Source organism: Dromiciops gliroides, chromosome 4 (genome assembly GCF_019393635.1).
Source record: "Dromiciops gliroides isolate mDroGli1 chromosome 4, mDroGli1.pri, whole genome shotgun sequence".
Taxonomy (NCBI): domain Eukaryota; kingdom Metazoa; phylum Chordata; class Mammalia; order Microbiotheria; family Microbiotheriidae; genus Dromiciops; species Dromiciops gliroides.
The window spans coordinates 222,373,219-222,392,282 of record NC_057864.1 but is presented as its reverse complement, the minus strand read 5'-3'; the positions used below and the strand labels follow the sequence as shown (position 1 = coordinate 222,392,282).

The 19,064-nt window shown below is 41.8% G+C and overlaps 1 protein-coding gene across 2 annotated transcripts in view; it reads left to right on the top strand.

Annotated features, from left to right (window-relative positions):
• The window catches only part of SEPTIN9 (septin 9), a 347,050-nt gene that overhangs the window by 61,729 nt on the left and 266,257 nt on the right, over positions 1-19,064 (top strand). The window contains exon 1 of one of the 2 annotated variants that reach the window (XM_044003882.1): positions 4,024-4,149. The exons of the other annotated variant lie outside the window; for it this stretch is intronic. Within the exon in view, the coding sequence (XP_043859817.1) occupies positions 4,128-4,149 (22 nt within the window). The 5' untranslated portion in view covers positions 4,024-4,127. Of the gene's footprint in view, positions 1-4,023; positions 4,150-19,064 lie in introns of those variants that run through there. 2 annotated transcript variants of the gene reach the window in all.

The following is a 19,064-nucleotide window of genomic DNA, read 5'->3' as shown; positions in this document are numbered from 1 at the left end:
CACTGGCCCTGGATTCAGGAGGACCTGAGTTCAAATCCGCCCTTAGACCCTTGACACTTACTAGCTGTGTGACCCTGGGCAAGTCACTTAACCCCAATTGCCTCACCAAAAAGAGAGAGAGAGAGCGAGCGCGCAATTAAAATGTTCATACCCTTCTGACCCAGCATTCTACTGTTAAGCACATATTCCAAGGAGATATACCAAAATGTTTATAGTAGCACTTTTTGTGAAAACAAAAAAAAAATTAGAAACAATGTAGATGCTCATTGATTGAGGAATGGCTAAAAAGCTGAGATACAACTTTTGAGATGACTGTTCTGTGAGGAATTAAAATTATGAATATGGAGTAGCATGGGAAGCATTATGTGAACTAATTCAAGTCGAAGAAAGAGGAGCCAGGAAAACAGTATACACAATGACTATGACAATGTAGACTGATAGAATAACAACAAAACAATGGAAACGGAATTTATAATGGACGAGCTTGCTCTCAGAGGAGAAATATGAGAAGGGACATCCTCCTGCTTGTTTGCAGAAGTGATGATTATGGATGTGGAAAACTGCATGAGATGTCAAACTTTTTTTGATATGATAGTTGATATTGCTAAACTTTTTCCCCCTTTTTCTTTTAAAAATTCTTTGTGATAAAAAATGCCTCTCTAGTGGAGTAGGGGAGGAATATAATGGCAAATGTAGATAAATGTAAAAACAAAAGTTATTAATAAAATATTTTTTTTTAAAAAGCTTGTTTTATCAATTCACCTCAACTCAACCATGTGAAAGGCCCTGTGACAAATTGGATAAAATATTGGGTTTAGAGTCAGGAAGACCTGGGTTCAAGATGTACTGTTGACACATAGTAGTCCTGTGTGTGTGTGTGTGCGCGCGCGCGCACATGTATGCTTGCTTATGCTCTACCTCATTTAATTATTTTTATTTAAAAAATAAACATTTTTATTTAAAATTTTGAGTTCCACATTCTATCCCTTCTCCCTTCTCTCTTCCCTCCCTGAGGTAGTAAGAAATCCAGATATAGGTTATACATGTGCAATCATGTAGAATATTACCATATTAGACATTTTGTACAAGAAAACTTGAATAAAAGAAAAAAAAGAAAGTGAAAAATAGCATGCTTCACTTTGTGTTCAATCAATATCAGTTCTTTGTTTGGAGGTTCTACCTCATTTTAGAGGTGGCATTGAAGCTGGGATTTGGATAAAAAGGACTTTAACTGAGCAGCTAAGTTGCCCAATGGATAGAATAAGGTCTGGAGCCATGAAGACCTGAGTTCAAATCCAGCCTCAGATACTTACTAGCTGTGTGACCCTGGGCAAGTCACTTAACCACTATCTGCCTCATTTTTCTCATCTGTATAATAGGGATAATGATAGTGCCTCCCTTTTTGTAAGGATGAGATATCATAATTGTGAAGTGCATAGCATAGTGCCTGGTGCATAGTAAGTGTTATTTAAATGTTAGCTATCATCATTTTTATTGTCATTAAACTGACCAAGATGAGGGGAGTTTATTCTGGTTATGAGATATTGGGGACTATGTGTACAAAAGCATAAAGACAGGAGAAGGCAGTGTTAGAAAGGAAAGAGCAAGCCAAAATGTCGACTATATGAAAGTCTAGCAAGGTGGTAGGTTGTAACTAGATGGCGGAGAGCACTGATTGCTGAAATCTGCAGTTTATATTCTATTGAGTAGACAATGGGAAGCCACTGAAGGTTTTTATAGTAAAGAATGCAATGATCTGATGGCAGGAAGACCATTTCGGAGGCTATTTTAATTGTCTAGGCGAGAAGAGACCGCAGGATTGTCGATTTATAGTTTGAGGGAAACTTTCTTATTTACAGATGAAGAAATTGAGGTCCAGGGAGGTTAAGTAGCTTGTCCAAAGTCACGCTGGTAGTAGAGCTCAATTTAATAATAATAATAGTTAATACTTATATATGTGCCAGGCACTGTGCTAAACACTTTGCAATTATTGTTTCATTTGATCCTTACAACCCTCCTGGGAAGAAGGTACTATTACTGCCCCCATTTTACAGATGAGGAAACTGAGGCAAACAGAGGTTAAGTGATTTGCCCAGGGTCACACAGTTAGTAAGTGTCTGAGGCTGGATTTGAACTCAGGTCTTCTGACTCCAAACTCAGCAGTGTTTCACCGTCCCTTGTTTTCTGCCAGTAAAGGCTTTCTTTGACTGAATGAATCACAGCCAATGGTCTATGCTGAAATGGCTTATATGATTCCCCTAAAACAAGCCACAGAAAATCCCAGGAGGCTAATCCACTAAAAAGTTCCCATGGGAGTAGGATGAAGCCTTTAGGTTGCTGTAGAGGAAATTTGGTAGGGTTTAAAATACATGGCCTCTGAGGCCTTTTCTGACTATGCAATTCAAAATTCATTTCCGGGACCCACAAGTCACTTAGTGGTCTCTCTTATCTTTATAGCTCAAGTAAGATTTTTAGACATGTTTGAGAATCTGAGAGGTGGGACAATTCTGTGGAAGGATCACTAGATCTCGAGTTATTGGACCTGTGTTCAAATTTTGACTCTGCCATTGAATAATGAGCCTTGGTCTTCTCATCTGTAAAAAAGAGGGGAGCGCATTTGTGAAATCTCTTTCAGCTCCAAGTCGAGGTTCTGAAAAATAAAAACACTGAGTCTGGGGCACATTTCTAGCCTTCTGGGAGGAGGATTTGACCCACTCCCAACTAAGCTGAGTTGACACAAGTGTGTCCCCTCAGGGTAAAGAAAACACCAATGACACTTTCCTGAGGTAAGGGGATTTGGATGGTCATAGGGTCCATGTCCAGGTGACAGCCAAAGAGCAGAGCTAGAAAATAAACCTATTCATCCTCCCTAGCCTTTCTTTCTCACCTCTTTTAATCTAACCACAAGCATCAGTTTTTCATCTTTGGTGCCAGCAGATTCTTGATATCAGAGAAGGTGATCAGTACCCAGCAATTCAGGTAATCAGAAAAGATCATTCTGAACCCTCTTCTCTGTTTCCCCCTACCCTATCACTGTGTGCCCTGGGACTGCTTGAGTATGTGTGTGGAGGAGGAGGGTAAACAGCTGGAAGAAATTGAATGTTTTCCCAAGGGACAGTTGGAGACACACTGACTCATGTTGGTTGGGTAGGAATCTTCCAGGAAGTCTCAGGCTCTTGGAATGGGTGGAGACTTCCCTGCTGCCTCTTGTCACCACAGGGCAATAGGGAGATGGTAGTGGGTACTGCGGGGCTGAGAAGTTCCTAAGGGAGTAGATGACTTCCCTTAGAAGTTCCCCTCTCAGGCAGGTGTCACTAGTGGTGCTGTCACCTTCTCTGTATCCTGCAGAGAGGGGAACAGGCAACCTGTTACTTCTCATAGTGGCTGAAATGCCAGACCCAGCTGAGACAGAAAGCCTGTGGGGAGAGGGGAGAAAAAAGCAGAGAAGCAGGAACTAGGCTTTTAAAACACTTAAACCAAAGGAAATCACAATAACATGGCATGAGGAAAATGAAAGGCCCTGGGAAGTCACCAGGAATTTGATTCTGTGTGTCGGTTTCCAAGAAGCTAACTTAAGCATCTCCTGGTGGATATTAAAAAGAAGCTTTGAGACTCAAGCCACTGGTGGGGGGAGGGAGGGAAAAAGGGAGGGAGGGAAGGAGGGGAGGTGTGGAGAAAAAAGGCATGCGCACCAGAAACTGCTGGCTGTAGCTTTAAGATCATCTCAGGGAAAACTTGGACTTTACAGTAGTCCTACGTGGGGTGGACTATTTGGGGGCTGCTGGATTTTTTTCAGGTCATATGTCCAGCCCCTTCTCCCCTTGCTTTTAATTTCTCTTCCTTCTCTTCTTTTTTTTTTCTACTGTTTCAAAGAGACAATGCTACTTCAGTTTAGAGCACAAACATATGATCAGCACATGGAAATGTGGTAATTTGTATGCATTCATGATTGCAACAGATTGAAGAAATTAGACCAGACAAAGAGCTGTTTTGGAGCAGGAGGAGGAGGAGGAGGAGGAGGAGGAGGCAGAAAGAGGGAGGGAGTGGGAGGTGAGAAAAGGGACGCCTCCAAAAAAAAAAAGGGAAGGCCTTGCCACTCCTGCTGCTGCTAAATATATCCTGTAGTAATGGAGAGAGACCGGATCACAGGTAGGCAATCAACTTTTTTCCCCCCATTTATTACTTCTCCCCCTTCCCCCGTCCCTTTGACTCACAGCACTGAAGTTGAAGGAAAGAAGTAGCTGAGGGTCAGTTTAATTCATTTTTCTAAAAGCATTTGTTTATGGCTTTTCTTCTTGATCCTTCCAAATTTTCTGGACTTAGTGTCATTCCAGAGGGAGGGGGGCTGGGGAGTGAAGGTGGGGCGCGCGGCTTTTTTCAGCGTCTGGATTTCATTTGAGACCTGCTTCTTCTTCCATTCTCTTGTTCTCTTGTGCATTTTCCAATCTGCCACACTGAGTCCTGAGAGGACAGTGAAGCTGTCCTCTGAGACTGTTAACTCTGGGACTGGGGAGAGGCGGATGGGGGGAGCTTTGTAATTGTGAGTTTGGTTGGTCCGTTGGTTTGTCTGTTTTTGTGGTTTGTCTTCTTGTTGTTTGTCAAGATCTGTTTTCAAGGTCGTCTTGGTCTCTTCTGTGAAATAGTATTTATGTTCCTTTTTGGGGAACCTGATTACAGGAGATGAGGCTGCTATTGCCCCAACCGGGGCCTGTGTGTGTGTGTCTTCCCAGTAAGGAGGGGTTTTCGCCTACAGTGGGAGGGAGGGGGACAGTCTTAGAAAAAAAACCATTTTGGGGGGGATGAGGTGGGGTAAGGTAGGGTAGGGTATAGCGCAAAAACTGTGTTCACGTTGAGATATGTAGCATCAGAAATAATGCAAAAACAGTGACAGAAAGTTTTGTGACAGTTTTGGGGAATCTACTCAGAAAGCATCATGAGATTCAATCGAACATTTGCATAGAGCTATGTTTATTTGCATACCTGGGAGGGAGAAAATGATTTTTATTGAGCCCAAATTGTCAGAAAGAGGCAAAAAAAGAAATTTAAGGGCTTTTGAAGGAAGTGAGAAGAGGTAAAAAATTCAGGTATTCTGAATTCTTCAGGCATTCACTGTCAGTATGGGAAGCACAGGCTACTGTTGTATTTCCTTTGGTTGTTGGCTACTGGTTGTCGATGTCTGCTTCCAGAGGCCAAGGGAAGATATTACCTCAGGGATCCTTCTGAGGGATGGGTCATTCATGACCTAGTGCAACATTGGAATGCATGCCTAGAGTTGGTGTTAGGATTGGCAAGGGAGGCTGCTCAGGGAGCTGCTGACAGGGGCTTTTGTGTATGTGTCTCTGCGCTTACTCTCCCTACAAGTGAGACCACAGGGAGGCAAAGCAGCCACGCAGTCAGGGTGGAGGGCAACAGCTGGTATTGAAACCTATTTGTACTTTCCATGTTTGAGCTTGGTGATATTGGCCAGCTGGGCAGTTTGACTGTGGTTCTGTAGTTGCTGACGGACCTCTTAAATGCATAGAGGTAATTCAGCTAACCAAACATAGCTTGGAAGAGAAAGGGAGAGTAGGGTTTTCAATAGGGGAATACTGAGGGGCTGGGATAGGATAGACTGTCTTGGGTCTAGGATCTAGCAGTTTGGATAGATAAGATTAGATGGGCTAACTTCTGGTCCCCTTACCCTAGACCAGGAGTCAGCAAACTATGTTTTTTACATTTTTAAGTACAGTAAAACTTTATTTAAAAATGTAAATGGGATGAAAAGACTTGCACAAAATAAAGAGCAAAATGAGCAGAACCAAGAGAACATTGAATACAGTAACAACAATATTGTTTTAAGAACAACTTTGAGCAAAAAAGTTATTTTGACTCTTAAAAATACCCAAATTAACTATAAAGGAGTGGGCATATGCCTAACTATTCCCTGGGGTAGTCAAGCCCTGTCTGCCATCTTCCTAATTTCCCTATTCCTGTCTAGAGTACCAACATGCTCCCAGTCATCCATCATCTTTGACTCTCCACTCTCTCTCACCCTGCCCCCCACCATAGCCAGTCTATTGCCAAGTCCTGTCATTTCTATCTTCAGACTATCTCTCATATGAGACCCCTTCTCTACTCTGCCACTGCCACTACTTTGGTACAGGCCATGATCACTTCACATCTGGATTATTATTATTTTTTTTTGGTGGGGCAATGAGGGTTAAGTGACTTGCCCAGGGTCACACAGCTAGTAGGTGTCAAGTGTCTGAGGCTGGATTTGAGCTCAGGTCCTCCTGAATCCAGTGCCAGCGCTTTATCCACTGCGCCACCTAGCTGCCCCCAGGATTATTTTTAATAGCCTGCTGGTTGATCTCTCTGCCTCAAGTCTCTCCCAACAGTCCATCCTCCACTCAGCTGTCTAATTGATCTTCCTAAAGTACAAGTTAACAATGTCGCCCTCCTAGTCAATCAATTCCATTGGATCAAATATAAAATCCTCTGTTTGACTTTAAAAGCCCTTCATAACTTGACCCCTTCCTACCTTTCCAGTTTTCTTCCCCCGCCCTGTATTCTTCCATCCAGTGACAACAATCCTTGATGTTTTTCACATAAGACACTCAGTCTCCTCATTCCAGACATTTTCCCCTGCCTGTCCTCCATGCCCTGAATACTCTCCCTCCCAATCTCTCCCTCCTGACTTCCCTGGCTTCCTTCAAGTTTAATTAAAGTCCCACATTTTATGAGAAGCCTTTCCCTGTTTTCCGTAATCTTAAGTCCTTCCCTCTGAGGTAATTTCCAATTTATCCCTTGTATTTCTTGTTTCTACCTGATATTTTACATGCTGTCTCTCCTAGTAGAGGTCGACCTTCTTGAGAGCAGGGACTTTTTTTTTTCCGCTGTTCTTTGCATCTCCAATGATAAACACAGTGCCTGGCACATAGTAGAGGCTGGCTTTGTAAATGCTTGTTGACTTGACTTTTTACTCCGAAATGTGACAGTAATGGGCCAGAACTCAAAGAATGTTAGGGCTATGAGGGAATTCAGAGATTCTCCTCCCAATCTCATCTGTTTTACAGAGAAGGAAACTAAGACTCAGATGGGATCAAGAATGGAAATGAGAGTGGGGGGAATATATGTGTGACTTTGGGGAGAGGTTGGATACTCACCCAAGTTCCTAGCTCTAAAATTCTGTAATTGTGCATCAACATGGAGGCCTAACCAAGACTCCAAACCTGATTTACCTCCTTTCATGAAATTAAAATATAGTGTCTTGGCAAATGACTGATTCTTCTCCATTCTTTGTACAAACTCACCAAGATGAGAGGCAGTGTGGTATGGTGCTTGGAGAGTCAGCCTCTGAGTAGGGGAAGACTTGAATTCAAGTCCAGTCTCTGGCACATACTGGGGATAGAGGGAGTTTCTACCCTGCCTGTAGAAATCATTCATCTGGGGGCAGCTAGGTGGCACAGTGGATAAAGCAATGGCCCCTGGATTCAGGAGGACCTGAGTTCAAATCTGGCCTTAGACACTTGACACTTCCTAGCTGTGTGACCCTGGGCAAGTCACTTAACCCTCAATGCCCTGAAAAGAAAAAGCACTCATATGGTCAAAACAAAACAAAACAAAACAAAACAAAACAAAACAAAACAAAACAAAACAAAAACCTACCCCAAGTTCACTGAGCTGTTTGCTTAAGTAAATGACATTTTATGATACAGTATTGTTTAGACCTGCTGCTGGGTTCATTTCCAAAAAGAATAGTACTAGCCTGGGAGTCAGTAGACCTGGAATTGAGTCCAGACTTGATTGGGTTACCGACCTTTTGCTGCTTGACCTTTGACCAATCACTTTGAACCTAATTTCCTAATATATAAAATGAGAGGACTAGACAATCTCAAAGGTTCGTTCCAGTTCCATGGCTTTATAATCAGGCTCAGCTTCATAAGCAGCAGTGAAAAGTTCATAGGATTCCCTCTCCCCTTTCTCCTAAGCTGTTCTGCTCCTTCCTTGTATGATCTTGGTTCTATTCGTCACTACTTTGTGTGACTGGGCCTTCTATAAAAATGAAGGGGTTCCACTGGATGGTTTCTGTGATCCCTTCGAGCTCTAAATTTCTGTTCCTATTATCCTTAAATTGCTCAAAATTTGTATGATATGGGGGCAGCTAGGTGGCACAGTGGATAGAGCACCGGCCCTGGAGTCAGGAGTACCTGAGTTCAAATCCCGCCTCAGACACTTAACACTTACTAGCTGTGTGACCCTGGGCAAGTCACTTAACCCCAATTGCTTCACACACAAAAAATTGTATGATATGGTGCAATCCTGGGGTCACCAGCTTTATTATCCTTTGCTTCATCTCTAGGCTATTGCCAAGGATAATTGAAGAGCATCCAAAGAGGGATTCTGTAGCAGGGAGGAAGATTGAAAGGGTGTCACTGTATGATTTCCCTAAACTCTCATTTCTTTATATTGCTCAGATTCTGATTTCCCTCGTTCATTGATTTTCTTCTTTTTTTAAAATTTCTTTTAAACAATTTTTTTATAGGGCAGTGAGGGTTAAGTGACTTGCCCAGGGTCACACAGCTAGTAAGTGCCAAGTGTCTGAGGCTGGATTTGAACTCAGGTCCTCCTGAATCCAGGGCCAGTGTTCTATCCACGGCACCACTTACCTGCCCCCATTAATTTTCTAAGGTATACTTAGGACACAAGTTCCAGATGTGTCTTCAAGATTCTTCAAGGCTTCAGGCTTGGGAGGAAGAACAGTTTGGGGGATGGATCATTGTTGATGGGGGGGTGTATGGTAAAGACAAAAGTACCTCCCTTCTGATAATTCCCCAATGAGCACATACTTGGGAAAGAGGATTTGTTGGGTAAGTGCTTAGGAGGGCCAGTAGCCACTGCTTTGGGAAGAACCTGGTTTTGGCCTGTTTTGCAAACCAAAAAGCCAGCCAGCTCCTTCTGCCTGCCACCCCCGATCAAGTCCTTGCTAAGGTTTTCTTTTTCCCCAGGAAGCTGAGGAAGGATTTGTCATTGGGCTGAAATTAGTTGCTGTTCCATGGCTTGAGAATGAGTCATAATAGTGAGATGACTGGGCTGCTGAGACACGAAGGAATGGGCTTTTCTCAGCAGATCATCAGAATCTTTTTCTTCTCATTTTTCCTTTGTTCTTGGATGGCCTTTGTGGCTTTTTACAAATGGTGCAGTTTTATCTTGTTCCAAGAGCTAGTGTGAATTGGATAGATGGAGCCAGCCATAACCAAGTGGGGAATTTTCCACTGGGACAGCTGTTATTTGCCCAAGGCTGGTAAGCCTGGTGAGCAGCTGGGTATAGGATCATGCCTTGGAGGCAAAAGTGATGAATTGGTGGTGGTGAATTTTGAAATATGTCCATGGCATTTATTTCTAGACCTATCAGACAAAATCTACTCTGTGTCCATCTGTGAACATAGGTTTGGGGTCCTAGAAGGATGCTGAGATACATTATCCCTAAAAAAGCATTTACTGATTGTCACCTTGGCCCATAGCAGTTAGGTTGGAGATATGATGATCTTCTCTTGGACAAAATGTAAGCATTTTTTTTTGGTGGTGCTGAAATTTGTCCTTTTTTAATGGGAAAGAATTGGGTAGGATAAAAGGAGATTTCTGTAGGTTATTTACATTACATAGGTGGGCAGCACCACTGACTAACTTGCTGTAAGGATTTTATTTTGAACTCTGTTTGACTCTTTTCTTTCCATCTCTCCCTCCCCAACTGTAGGACCTGGGGAGATGTTTGAAGGCCCAATTTCAGATGCCTTTTTTTAAAAAAACATATCCAGGGAAGTGTACTTTCAACAACTGGCCTCTTCCCTGGCCTCCAGTCTGAGCCCTCTGTCCCACCATCCCACCCCCAAACATGAATTTCATCAGGATCCATGTGTGTGAATTAGAGTGCCTCCTGCTCAGCCACTGGCTGTTGTCATTCACCAGATGTACTGGAGGTGGGGAGGTGGGGGTGAGGAGACAGTGTTATAAACCACGTTGTTTCTGATGGTTCAGACACCAGGCAGAGGAGATCTGTAAAGCAGGAGCAAAGGTATAATAAACCAGCTATTCCCTTTCTGACCTTGTTTTATCTCCATCTTTAGCATGCTGAAACTTAGAAGTGGTCATGCCTTACAAGGCATTTCTTCCAGAATTCCCTCAGGCTGCTGTTCATCTGTTCCCAATGGGTGACAAGGAATAATGTTGTTCTTTTTTTTCCCCTGACTATGAATATGGTAGCAAATGGGAGGGACCTGCTGTTGAAAGTGTTGAAGGTCTAGGTTAAAATCCCAGTGCTGTCATTTAATATTCTTATAATTTTGGGCAAGTCACTTAATGCGTCTTACCCTCAAATTCATCATCTTTAAAATGGGGATACTAATATTTACAGTGCCTGCTTCATTGGGTTATTATGAAGATCAAATGAGATAGCTTAAGTACTTTATGACCCATAAAGCATTATGTAAGTATAAACTGTTAATTCCAATAATGATAGAGATAAATTAATAAGATAAGAGGAGTTTGGTATCCAGGCTTGGATAAATTCACACGGTCAGGTTATTCTTTTTTTTTTTTTTTTTTTTTAGTGAGGCAATTGGGGTTAAGTGACTTGCCTAGGGTCACACAGCTAGTAAGTGTTAAGTGTCTGAGGCCGGATTTGAACTCAGGTACTCCTGACTCCAGGGCCGGTGCTCTATCCACTGTGCCATCTAGCTGCCCCCAGTCAGGTTATTCTTACCTGGTGTAGGCTCTACTAAATAAAGGCTGTCTTTGAGTTCAGGAACTCTAGCCATATTCTTTTCTAGATCTTTTAAAATTTTATTGTTGATATCTTGCTTTTATATCTCCTTCATTTCCAAATTCCAATTTCCTCTTTCTTTCCTTACCTAGTGAGCCATTCCTTTTAAACAAAGACTAAAAAGGAAAAGGGGGAGGGGGAAGCAATTCAGTAAAGCCAGAACATTCACTGAGTATGGCAGTATATGCAGTCAATGAACAAGAATTTCTGAAGGGCTTACAATGAGCCAGACACTATACTAAGCACCAATACAAAGAAAAGCCCAAACAGTCCCTATTCCCCAGAAGCTAACATCCTTCTCTAGTAGGAAAAACATGTAAAGGAATTGGTATGTACATGATAAATGCAGAAGAGATGGAAGGTAATCTGAAAGGGGAAGCCTCTGGCAGCTTGGAGAGACTAGAAAATGCCTTATGCAGAGGGTGGCATTCAACTGATTGATCAACATTTGTCTCTGTGCCAAGCAATGTACTAAGTACTAAGTACTGGGGATATAAAAAGATGCAAAAGACAATCCCTAATCGAAGGAAGCCATTCTAATTGAAGGAAGCCAAGGATTAAATGGGGAAGGTGAGAAGGTAGGAATCCCAGCCAGAGCAAAAGCTCCAACATAGAAAATGGAGTATTTATATTTAAGAAACAGCAAAGGGGGTTGTAGAGTGCATGTAGGGGAGTAAAGAGTAAGAAGACTGCAAAGGAAGGAAGGGCCCATATTGCAAAGAGAATTAAATGCCAAACAGATGATTTTCTATTTCATCCTGCAAGTAATAAGGAACCACTAGAATTTACTGAGTAGGACAAAATGACATGGTCAGACTTGTGCTTTAGGAAAACCATTTTGGCAGCTGAGTGGAGGGTGGATTGGAGTGGAAAGAGACTTGAAGCAGGGAGTCCAATTGGAAGGCTGTTAGAGTAGTCTAGGCTGGAGGTGATGAAGATCATGGCAGTGTGAGTGGAGAGAAAGGAACTTAGAGATGTGAAGGTAGGAATGATGTAGTTTGGCAATGGATTGGATATGTGGGGTGTGTAAGAGTGAGGAGTCAAGGATGATGGCAACATTTGGCAACTTGGTTGGCTACAAAGGTGATGGTGGCCTCCCAGGTGATAAGAGAGGGTTTTGGAGGACAGATAATGACTTCTGTTTTGGACATGTTGAGTTTGAGATAATTGTGGGACAAGCAGTTGAAGACTTTCGTTTATTTATTTATTTATTTGGAAAGGATAGAGGAGACATTCTCCTGTTTGTAAGTAGAAGGGAAGCAGCCAGTAGACAAGGAATGAGTGATAATTAATTAGCAGAGATGTCAAACTCTGGATCAGATTAAAATGTAATTGAGAGTTAAATTACAAACCATCTCCCATTCTCCCTCTCCACCCTGCACTAGGGAAGGCCACCATCTGACACAGATTTATAAATCTATGTATAACCATATTATGTGTACTTTTATTTATCAGTTCTTTCTCTGAATGAATGTTAAAAATTGTCCTTACATGTAATTGGAAAAAACAAGATACCATTAAAAAATAAATTTAGAAAAAGAAAAAAATTATGTTCATGTAGCAAAAAAAAAATGTAATTGAGAAATGGTTAACAAAATAAATAAAGATACAATACAGAGTAGATAATGATCATTTGTGTTTTCCTGAGTCAGTATGCCTTCACCATTTCTATTTGAGTTTGACATTACTAAGTTAGAGAGTGGGAATTAAAGAAGAACAATCTGCTGGAGAAGATGGGATGGAATAGCATCACTTGTGCACGAAGAGGGTAAGTTTACCTTGGCAACATTTGATACAGTACGGAAGATGGAAATAGTGTGAGATGAAGAAGAGGGGAGGAGAAAAGGAGGCTCTGGGTGAATGGCCTCAATTTTTTCAGTGAAATATGAGGTAAGGTTGTCAGCTGAGAAAGTGGGAAATGGAAGAGCCATGGGAGGTTTGAGGAGGAAAGAAAAGACTTTGAAAGGCCATTGTGGTAACTGGAATCAATGAGGGAGATATAAAAGGATTGCCTTGTTTCAACGTATGTCCAGATTATGTAGCAAGAATTTGTAGTGGATCCAGTCAGTAAATTTCATGATTTTTTTCCAGCATCATTCAGCAGCATTGGATAAGAATGAAGCAATGGATGATAGAAGTAAACCGATAACAGGACTTGGTGAAGCAAGATCATTGATCAGATAAGGCGGCAAGGGATTCAAGAGAAGAGGCTAATGTGGAGTTAGAGTTCAGGCATGGAAGGGAGGAGTGTAGCCAGTGCAGGGGTGATGGCCTGGGAAAGAACTCAGAGGTGGAGGAACTAGAGATCCTGGTGAAGAGGAGAAACAGAATTAGAGGTGGTAAAGCAGATAGAAAAAATGGAATGACAGATTATGAGCAGATAAAAGAATATCAGAGTTCATGAACATAAAAATGGAACAAGTAATTAATGACAAGATCAAGGATATCTTTGTGTGTATCTGAAGTGTGATGGTGAAGTAGATCCAAAAAGAGTTCTCTCACATTTGAACCATCCTTTTTGCTCTACTTCCCTAACAGAAACTGCTACCTTCTCCTATTTCTTACCTTCCTCATTCTTCTCAGACTTCACAGGAGAGGAATAGATGGAAAGTCAACCATCTCAATCTCTAGTGCTAAGTTGGGGCCATATCGGCTCTCATCGTTTTAAGACCAGTCTGTCTGTACTATATGTACTACTACCCACTAAAAATCAGTTAATGTTAAGTTTTCTGCTGCCCTGGACTGACTTCTACCATTACTGATGACTTTGTACCTCTTTCAAATTCTTCCTCTCCACCCTCTCCTTCAGCATACACACTAACAAACCAAGAGACCACTTGACCTCATGGTTATTTGTCTTGGGAGATTTCCATCTCCATTTCATACCAGCTCTACTTTCTCTTGTCCCTTAAATGTGGGTTCTTCCAGGGTTCTCTCTTTAATCTTTTGCTCTCAATTCCACAGCTTTATGTATTACTTCTATGTGATTGACTCCCAAATCCTTATCCTCTAGCCCTTGTTTCTCATGTGAGACAGATGTTTCCAGCTGCTTGCTGGATATCCTAATGCAGAAGTTCTATTGCTACTTCTAATTAAATTAATTAAATTAAGTTTGAACCATTCCAATACCACCCTTTCCTTATTTTTAAATTGTTCTACCACTTACCTAGGTTCAGAATCTAAGATTCAACTTTAATCTCTTCCTTTCTTACCTCTCTCCCCACCTCATATTCCACTCTAACATTCTAAGGGTCTCTCACAAATTCCAGTCCATTTCCCCCTACAATATCTCTTGAATTAGCTTCTTACTTTCACTCCCCTTTTTACCCCAAGCCTGTACTTTTATAATAGCCTCCTAGCTGGTCTCCCAACTTCCGTCTAAACTAATTTACATTTTTATTTCCTGAATATGCCTTGGCCTTCCTTTCTGCTTCTTTGTCACACCAGTCTATTCAACTGGAGTGCTTTCCTTATTAACCTGTTAGTTTCTACCAGATTTTCCAGGACAGATCAACTGCTGTTTTCTCTGCAAAGCCTTCTTTGTCCACCCAACTCTGAAATGACCTCTCCTCCCTCTATGCCAAAAATTCTCAAAATGTGGTCCAGGAACCCTTGGGGGTTCCTGTGACCCACTTCAGGGTATCCACAGATCAGAACTATTTTTATAATAGCAAGGTATCTTCGTTTCTAATACTGTAAATATTCAGGTATAACTCATAACAATAAAAGTTTTTTGGGGGAATCCTCATTAAGAGCACAAAGGGGGGGCAGCTAGATGGCGCAGTGGATAGAGCACTGGCCCTGGAGTCCGGAGTACCTGAGTTCAAATCCGGCCTCAGACACTTAACACTTACTAGCTGTGTGACCCTGGGCAAATCACTTAACCCCAATTGCCTCACTAAAAAAAAAAAAAAAAAGAGCTCAAAGGGGTAGGGGCAGCTAGGTGGCACAGTGGATAGAGTACTGGCCCTGGATTCAGGAGGACCTGAGCTCACATCTGATCTCAGACACTTAACACTTACTAGTTGTGTGACTCTGGGCAAGTCACTTAACCCCAATTGCCTCACCAAAAAAAAAAAAAAAAAAAGAGCCCAAAGGGGTGCTGATATCAAAAAGTTTGAGAACTACTGCTCTACACTATTCATTTAAATTCCTTTGTGGATGGGACCTTGTTTCATACTTCTTTGTATTCTCCACTGCAGGGGAGGGGGCAGTGCCTTGACTTTAAGAGGTGCACCATAAATGGTTTTTATGCTGATTTGACTGAGTAGGTGCTTTGGGTGTGCTTTGGATGGAATCCCCAGCACCTTGTCTTAGAGTGATCTTGAAACTCATGGTTGGTTGGCTCAGAAATTGTTCTCACATGTTACCAAGAAAGTTATTAAGACTTTGCCGCTCCATTTCTACCTGTGGTCAAGGCACATATGGCTAGGAGACAAGAAGTAGGGGTGAATATTATTTTACTTTTATTAAGTCATAAGTACTAGTCTTTGTTTGGGGACATGGGGGGGAGCCTAAGGGAGAAGCTATGTGGTATAAACTCCAGAGTTTTGAGGTTGAAATATGAAACAGAGCTATGGGAATTACCTGGGGTGACTTAACATTGACTGTTGAGGTATGTTCTGTCCAGGGGCAGCTAAGTGACATTATGGATAGAGTACTGGGTGTGGCGTCGGGAAGACTCATCTTCATGAGTTCAATCTGGCCTTAGACACTAGTTCCGTGACCCTGGACAAGTCACCTAACCTTGTATGTTTCCTCATCTAAAAAATGAACTGGCAAACCACTTCACTATCTCTGCCAAGAAAAACCCCCAAAGTGGGATCACAAAGAGTCAGACACAACTGAAAAAAAAAGATTAAACAACTAAAAAGGATTAGTCTCTGTGCTAGTCATGGATGTTGTAGAGACAAAACTAAAATAGTTCCCATCTTTAAAGAGCTTACAGTCTATTGGGAAAAACATATTCAAAATATATAGAAAGTTCACCTCAAGTACCACTTCCTAGAAAAAGCTTTTCCTGATGCCCTCCCCCAAATATATTTCATTTGCATATGCTTCATCTTTACTTTTATGAATATGTGTTGTTTCCCCAGAGCAAGTATAAACTACTGGATGGTAGAGATGTTTGGTTTTGGTTCTTGCATCTTCACTGCTTAACATAGTGCTCGGTACATAGTAATGGCCTAATAAATGATAATTGTTAACTGAATGTATTATTTTACAGAGGAGGAAACTGAGTCTCAGAGAGGTGGAATCGTTTATCTACCACATAGGGTCAAAACTAGGATCTGAACCCAGATATTGCCTGATTCTAAATTCTTCCTGATGTGTCTAGATGTCTCAATCTTCTCCCACCTCTTCTGAACCACCACACAAGGAAATGAATGATTACCACATTGTTTTCTGTTCATTCTTTTTAAATGTTTTACTTTACTCTCCAGGTGAACTATTGTAATACAAGAACACACAGAAAGAGATTCAAGAAGTCTGTTGTGATTTGGGTTATTTCCTGTTGGTGTTAAGATGCCTATGTAGAGTGAAGGGCCTACCAACTTTGTCATGCCAGGAATGGGGGCTGTTGGTGGGAGGGCTTATCACTAGTCAGGACCCAAAGGGCAAAAGTGCATTTGCCTGAATAAACTACACTGTTTGCATTTTTATTCCTAGGGAAAGGAAATAGCGATGACTTAAATTCCTGGAAACTATTCAACAAAAACCTGACATGTTCTAGGGGTATTAGAATATTAAAGCTCAAGGAGACTTTACAGCTCATTTAATTCAATCCTTTATTTTCCAGATGAGGTAACTTGAATCCACATCTTCTGGGTCTAGGTCAAAAGTCCAAGAGCATTTTTAAGCTCTTACCATGTTCCAGGAACAGTGATGAGCCCTGACCATACAAAGAAAGGCAAAAACATGGTCCCTGCCCTCAAAATGCCCACATTCCCATTGGGAACGCAACATATAAACAAGTATGTCCATAAAAGATAGAGATAGTGTAAATGGATGGTAATCTTAAAGGGAAGGCCCTTGCAATGGAAAAGGGAGATGAAGGACTTAAAAAAGTTTATTATAGAAGGTGGAATTTGAACTGAGACTTGAAGGAAGACAGGAAAGTCAGGGAGCAGAGATGAGGAGAGAACATTCTATGAATGGGGGACAGCCAGTGAAAAGGTATGGAGTTAGGAAGGAGGGTTGTGACCAGGCAATGTCAAAGAAGGCTATGATGGAGAGGAGAGTGTAAGAAGGCTGGACGAGCCAGGATGTGATGATTTTTCTGATTGATCCTTGGAGGTAATAAACTGGAGTTTATTGAGTTGGAGTGGGGAGGTGACATGATCAGATCTTTGCTTTTGGAAGATCACTTTGGCAGCTGAATGGAGGGAGGATGGAGTGGAGTGGGGAGAGACTTCATGCAGAGAAACTAACCAGAATGTAACTGCAATAGTTCAGACATGTAGGTGATGAGGGACTTCACCAGTGGGTCAGCTATGTCAATGGAGAGAAGCAGATGTGTAGGAAGCATGTTATGAAAATAGAAACTATAACACTTGGCACCATATTGGATATGTGGGGTATGTGAGAGGGAGGACTTGAAGATGAATGCCACTTACCAGTTTGGATGACTGTGTGGATAATAGGGCCCTCTACTGTAATAAGGATGCATTTTGGGGAGGAAAGATAATGAGGGGGCAGCTAGGTGGCACAGTGGATAGAGCACCAGCCCTGGATTCAGGAGGACCTGAGTTCAAATCCAGCCTCAGACACTTGACACTAACTAGCTTTGTGACCCTGGGCAAATCACTTAACCCTCATTTGCCCTGCAAAAAAAAAAAAAAAAAAGATAATGAACTCTGTTTTGGATATGTTGAGTTTTCTCTTTGTATTCCACTTTGGGTTCTTGTCTGGCCTACTGGGTATATTCAATTGCATGCTAACTGCTGCCACTTCTGAGCCCTATGGGTTCAAGATGTTCTCTCATACCTCTGCTGCCCTCTTATTTTCCAATTACTACTAGCCTCTGGGCTTTAGACAGTGCTTGAAGAACAAGAGATCCTTTTCTTGCCTACTTCACTTATCTTGTATGTATAGGGTGACTGTGATTTTTTTCATTTCCTAGCACCATTCCAGTGAAGGTGAGTCAGGCTTAGAACCCAATGGGCCCTCACTGTCCTTCCTCTTCCTGAATCATCATCTCTACTGATATCTTTGCTTTTAGTGGGGACTCTGAAACTTTTATGAGCAAAAAATCACTATGTTCTCCTTGTGTTGGGAATTGTCAAAACCCTAGCCTCAGTGACCAGAGTTGTAGCAAAGCTAATTTTCTATAACCAAGGATCAAATGTGGAATGGTGCCTTTCCCAGTATAACAGAGACCAAAGGGCAGATAGAAAGAGTAAGATATCCAGTGACTGCAAGTGACTACTAGGGCAAATGTAGCCCTCATTCTCTAGCTGGATTCTTAGATTCAGACACCTCCACAAAGAGGTTTGAATTTAGTACATGGGATGCCCAAGGGATGGGCAAGGGAGAGCCAAACCCCTCCAGAACCCCTATGATAAGCCTGTTCTTCCCTGCTGCCCCTAAACTTGTCTGGGTGACTTAAAGTGGACATAAGAATGCCATTAGTACCTACACGATGTTGTTACTATCATTATTATTCCTGCTGTCACTAATTAAGGGATTGGGGATTTTTGCTCCAAAGGCTAAAATTGATGCTTTGAATTTTCCCCTTCCCTTCAACTCTAGCCTGATTCACTCAGTGACCACTTTTGTGTATTGTATGTATTGTTGGTTGTTTAAAATGTGCAGACTGTTTTATTTTTGACATGTAGAAATTCCATCACTATAAATTATACATAATAGGTAAATCACAGCTAGGTGGAGCCATAGCACATAGAGTGCCTGGCCTGAAGTCAGGAAGACTCATCTTCCTGAGTTCAAATCTGGCTCCAGACATTTACTAGCTGTGTGACCTTGGGCAAGTCACTTAACCCTGTTTGCCTTAGTTCCTCATCTGTCAAAAAGAGCTGGAGAAGGCAATGGCAAATCACTCCAGTATCTTTGCCAAGAAAACCTCAAATGGGGTCATGAAGTGTTGGACACAACTGAAACAACTAAACAACAGAAAAGTTACCACTACAGTAGTTTACTCTCCTTAGTTTGACTTGGCTTAGAGTAAGCTATCTTTTGTCCAGTTCTGGGTCTCCCTTCAACAGGAGGACAATTAATTCTAGCTGAGAGAACCTTAGAGATCACA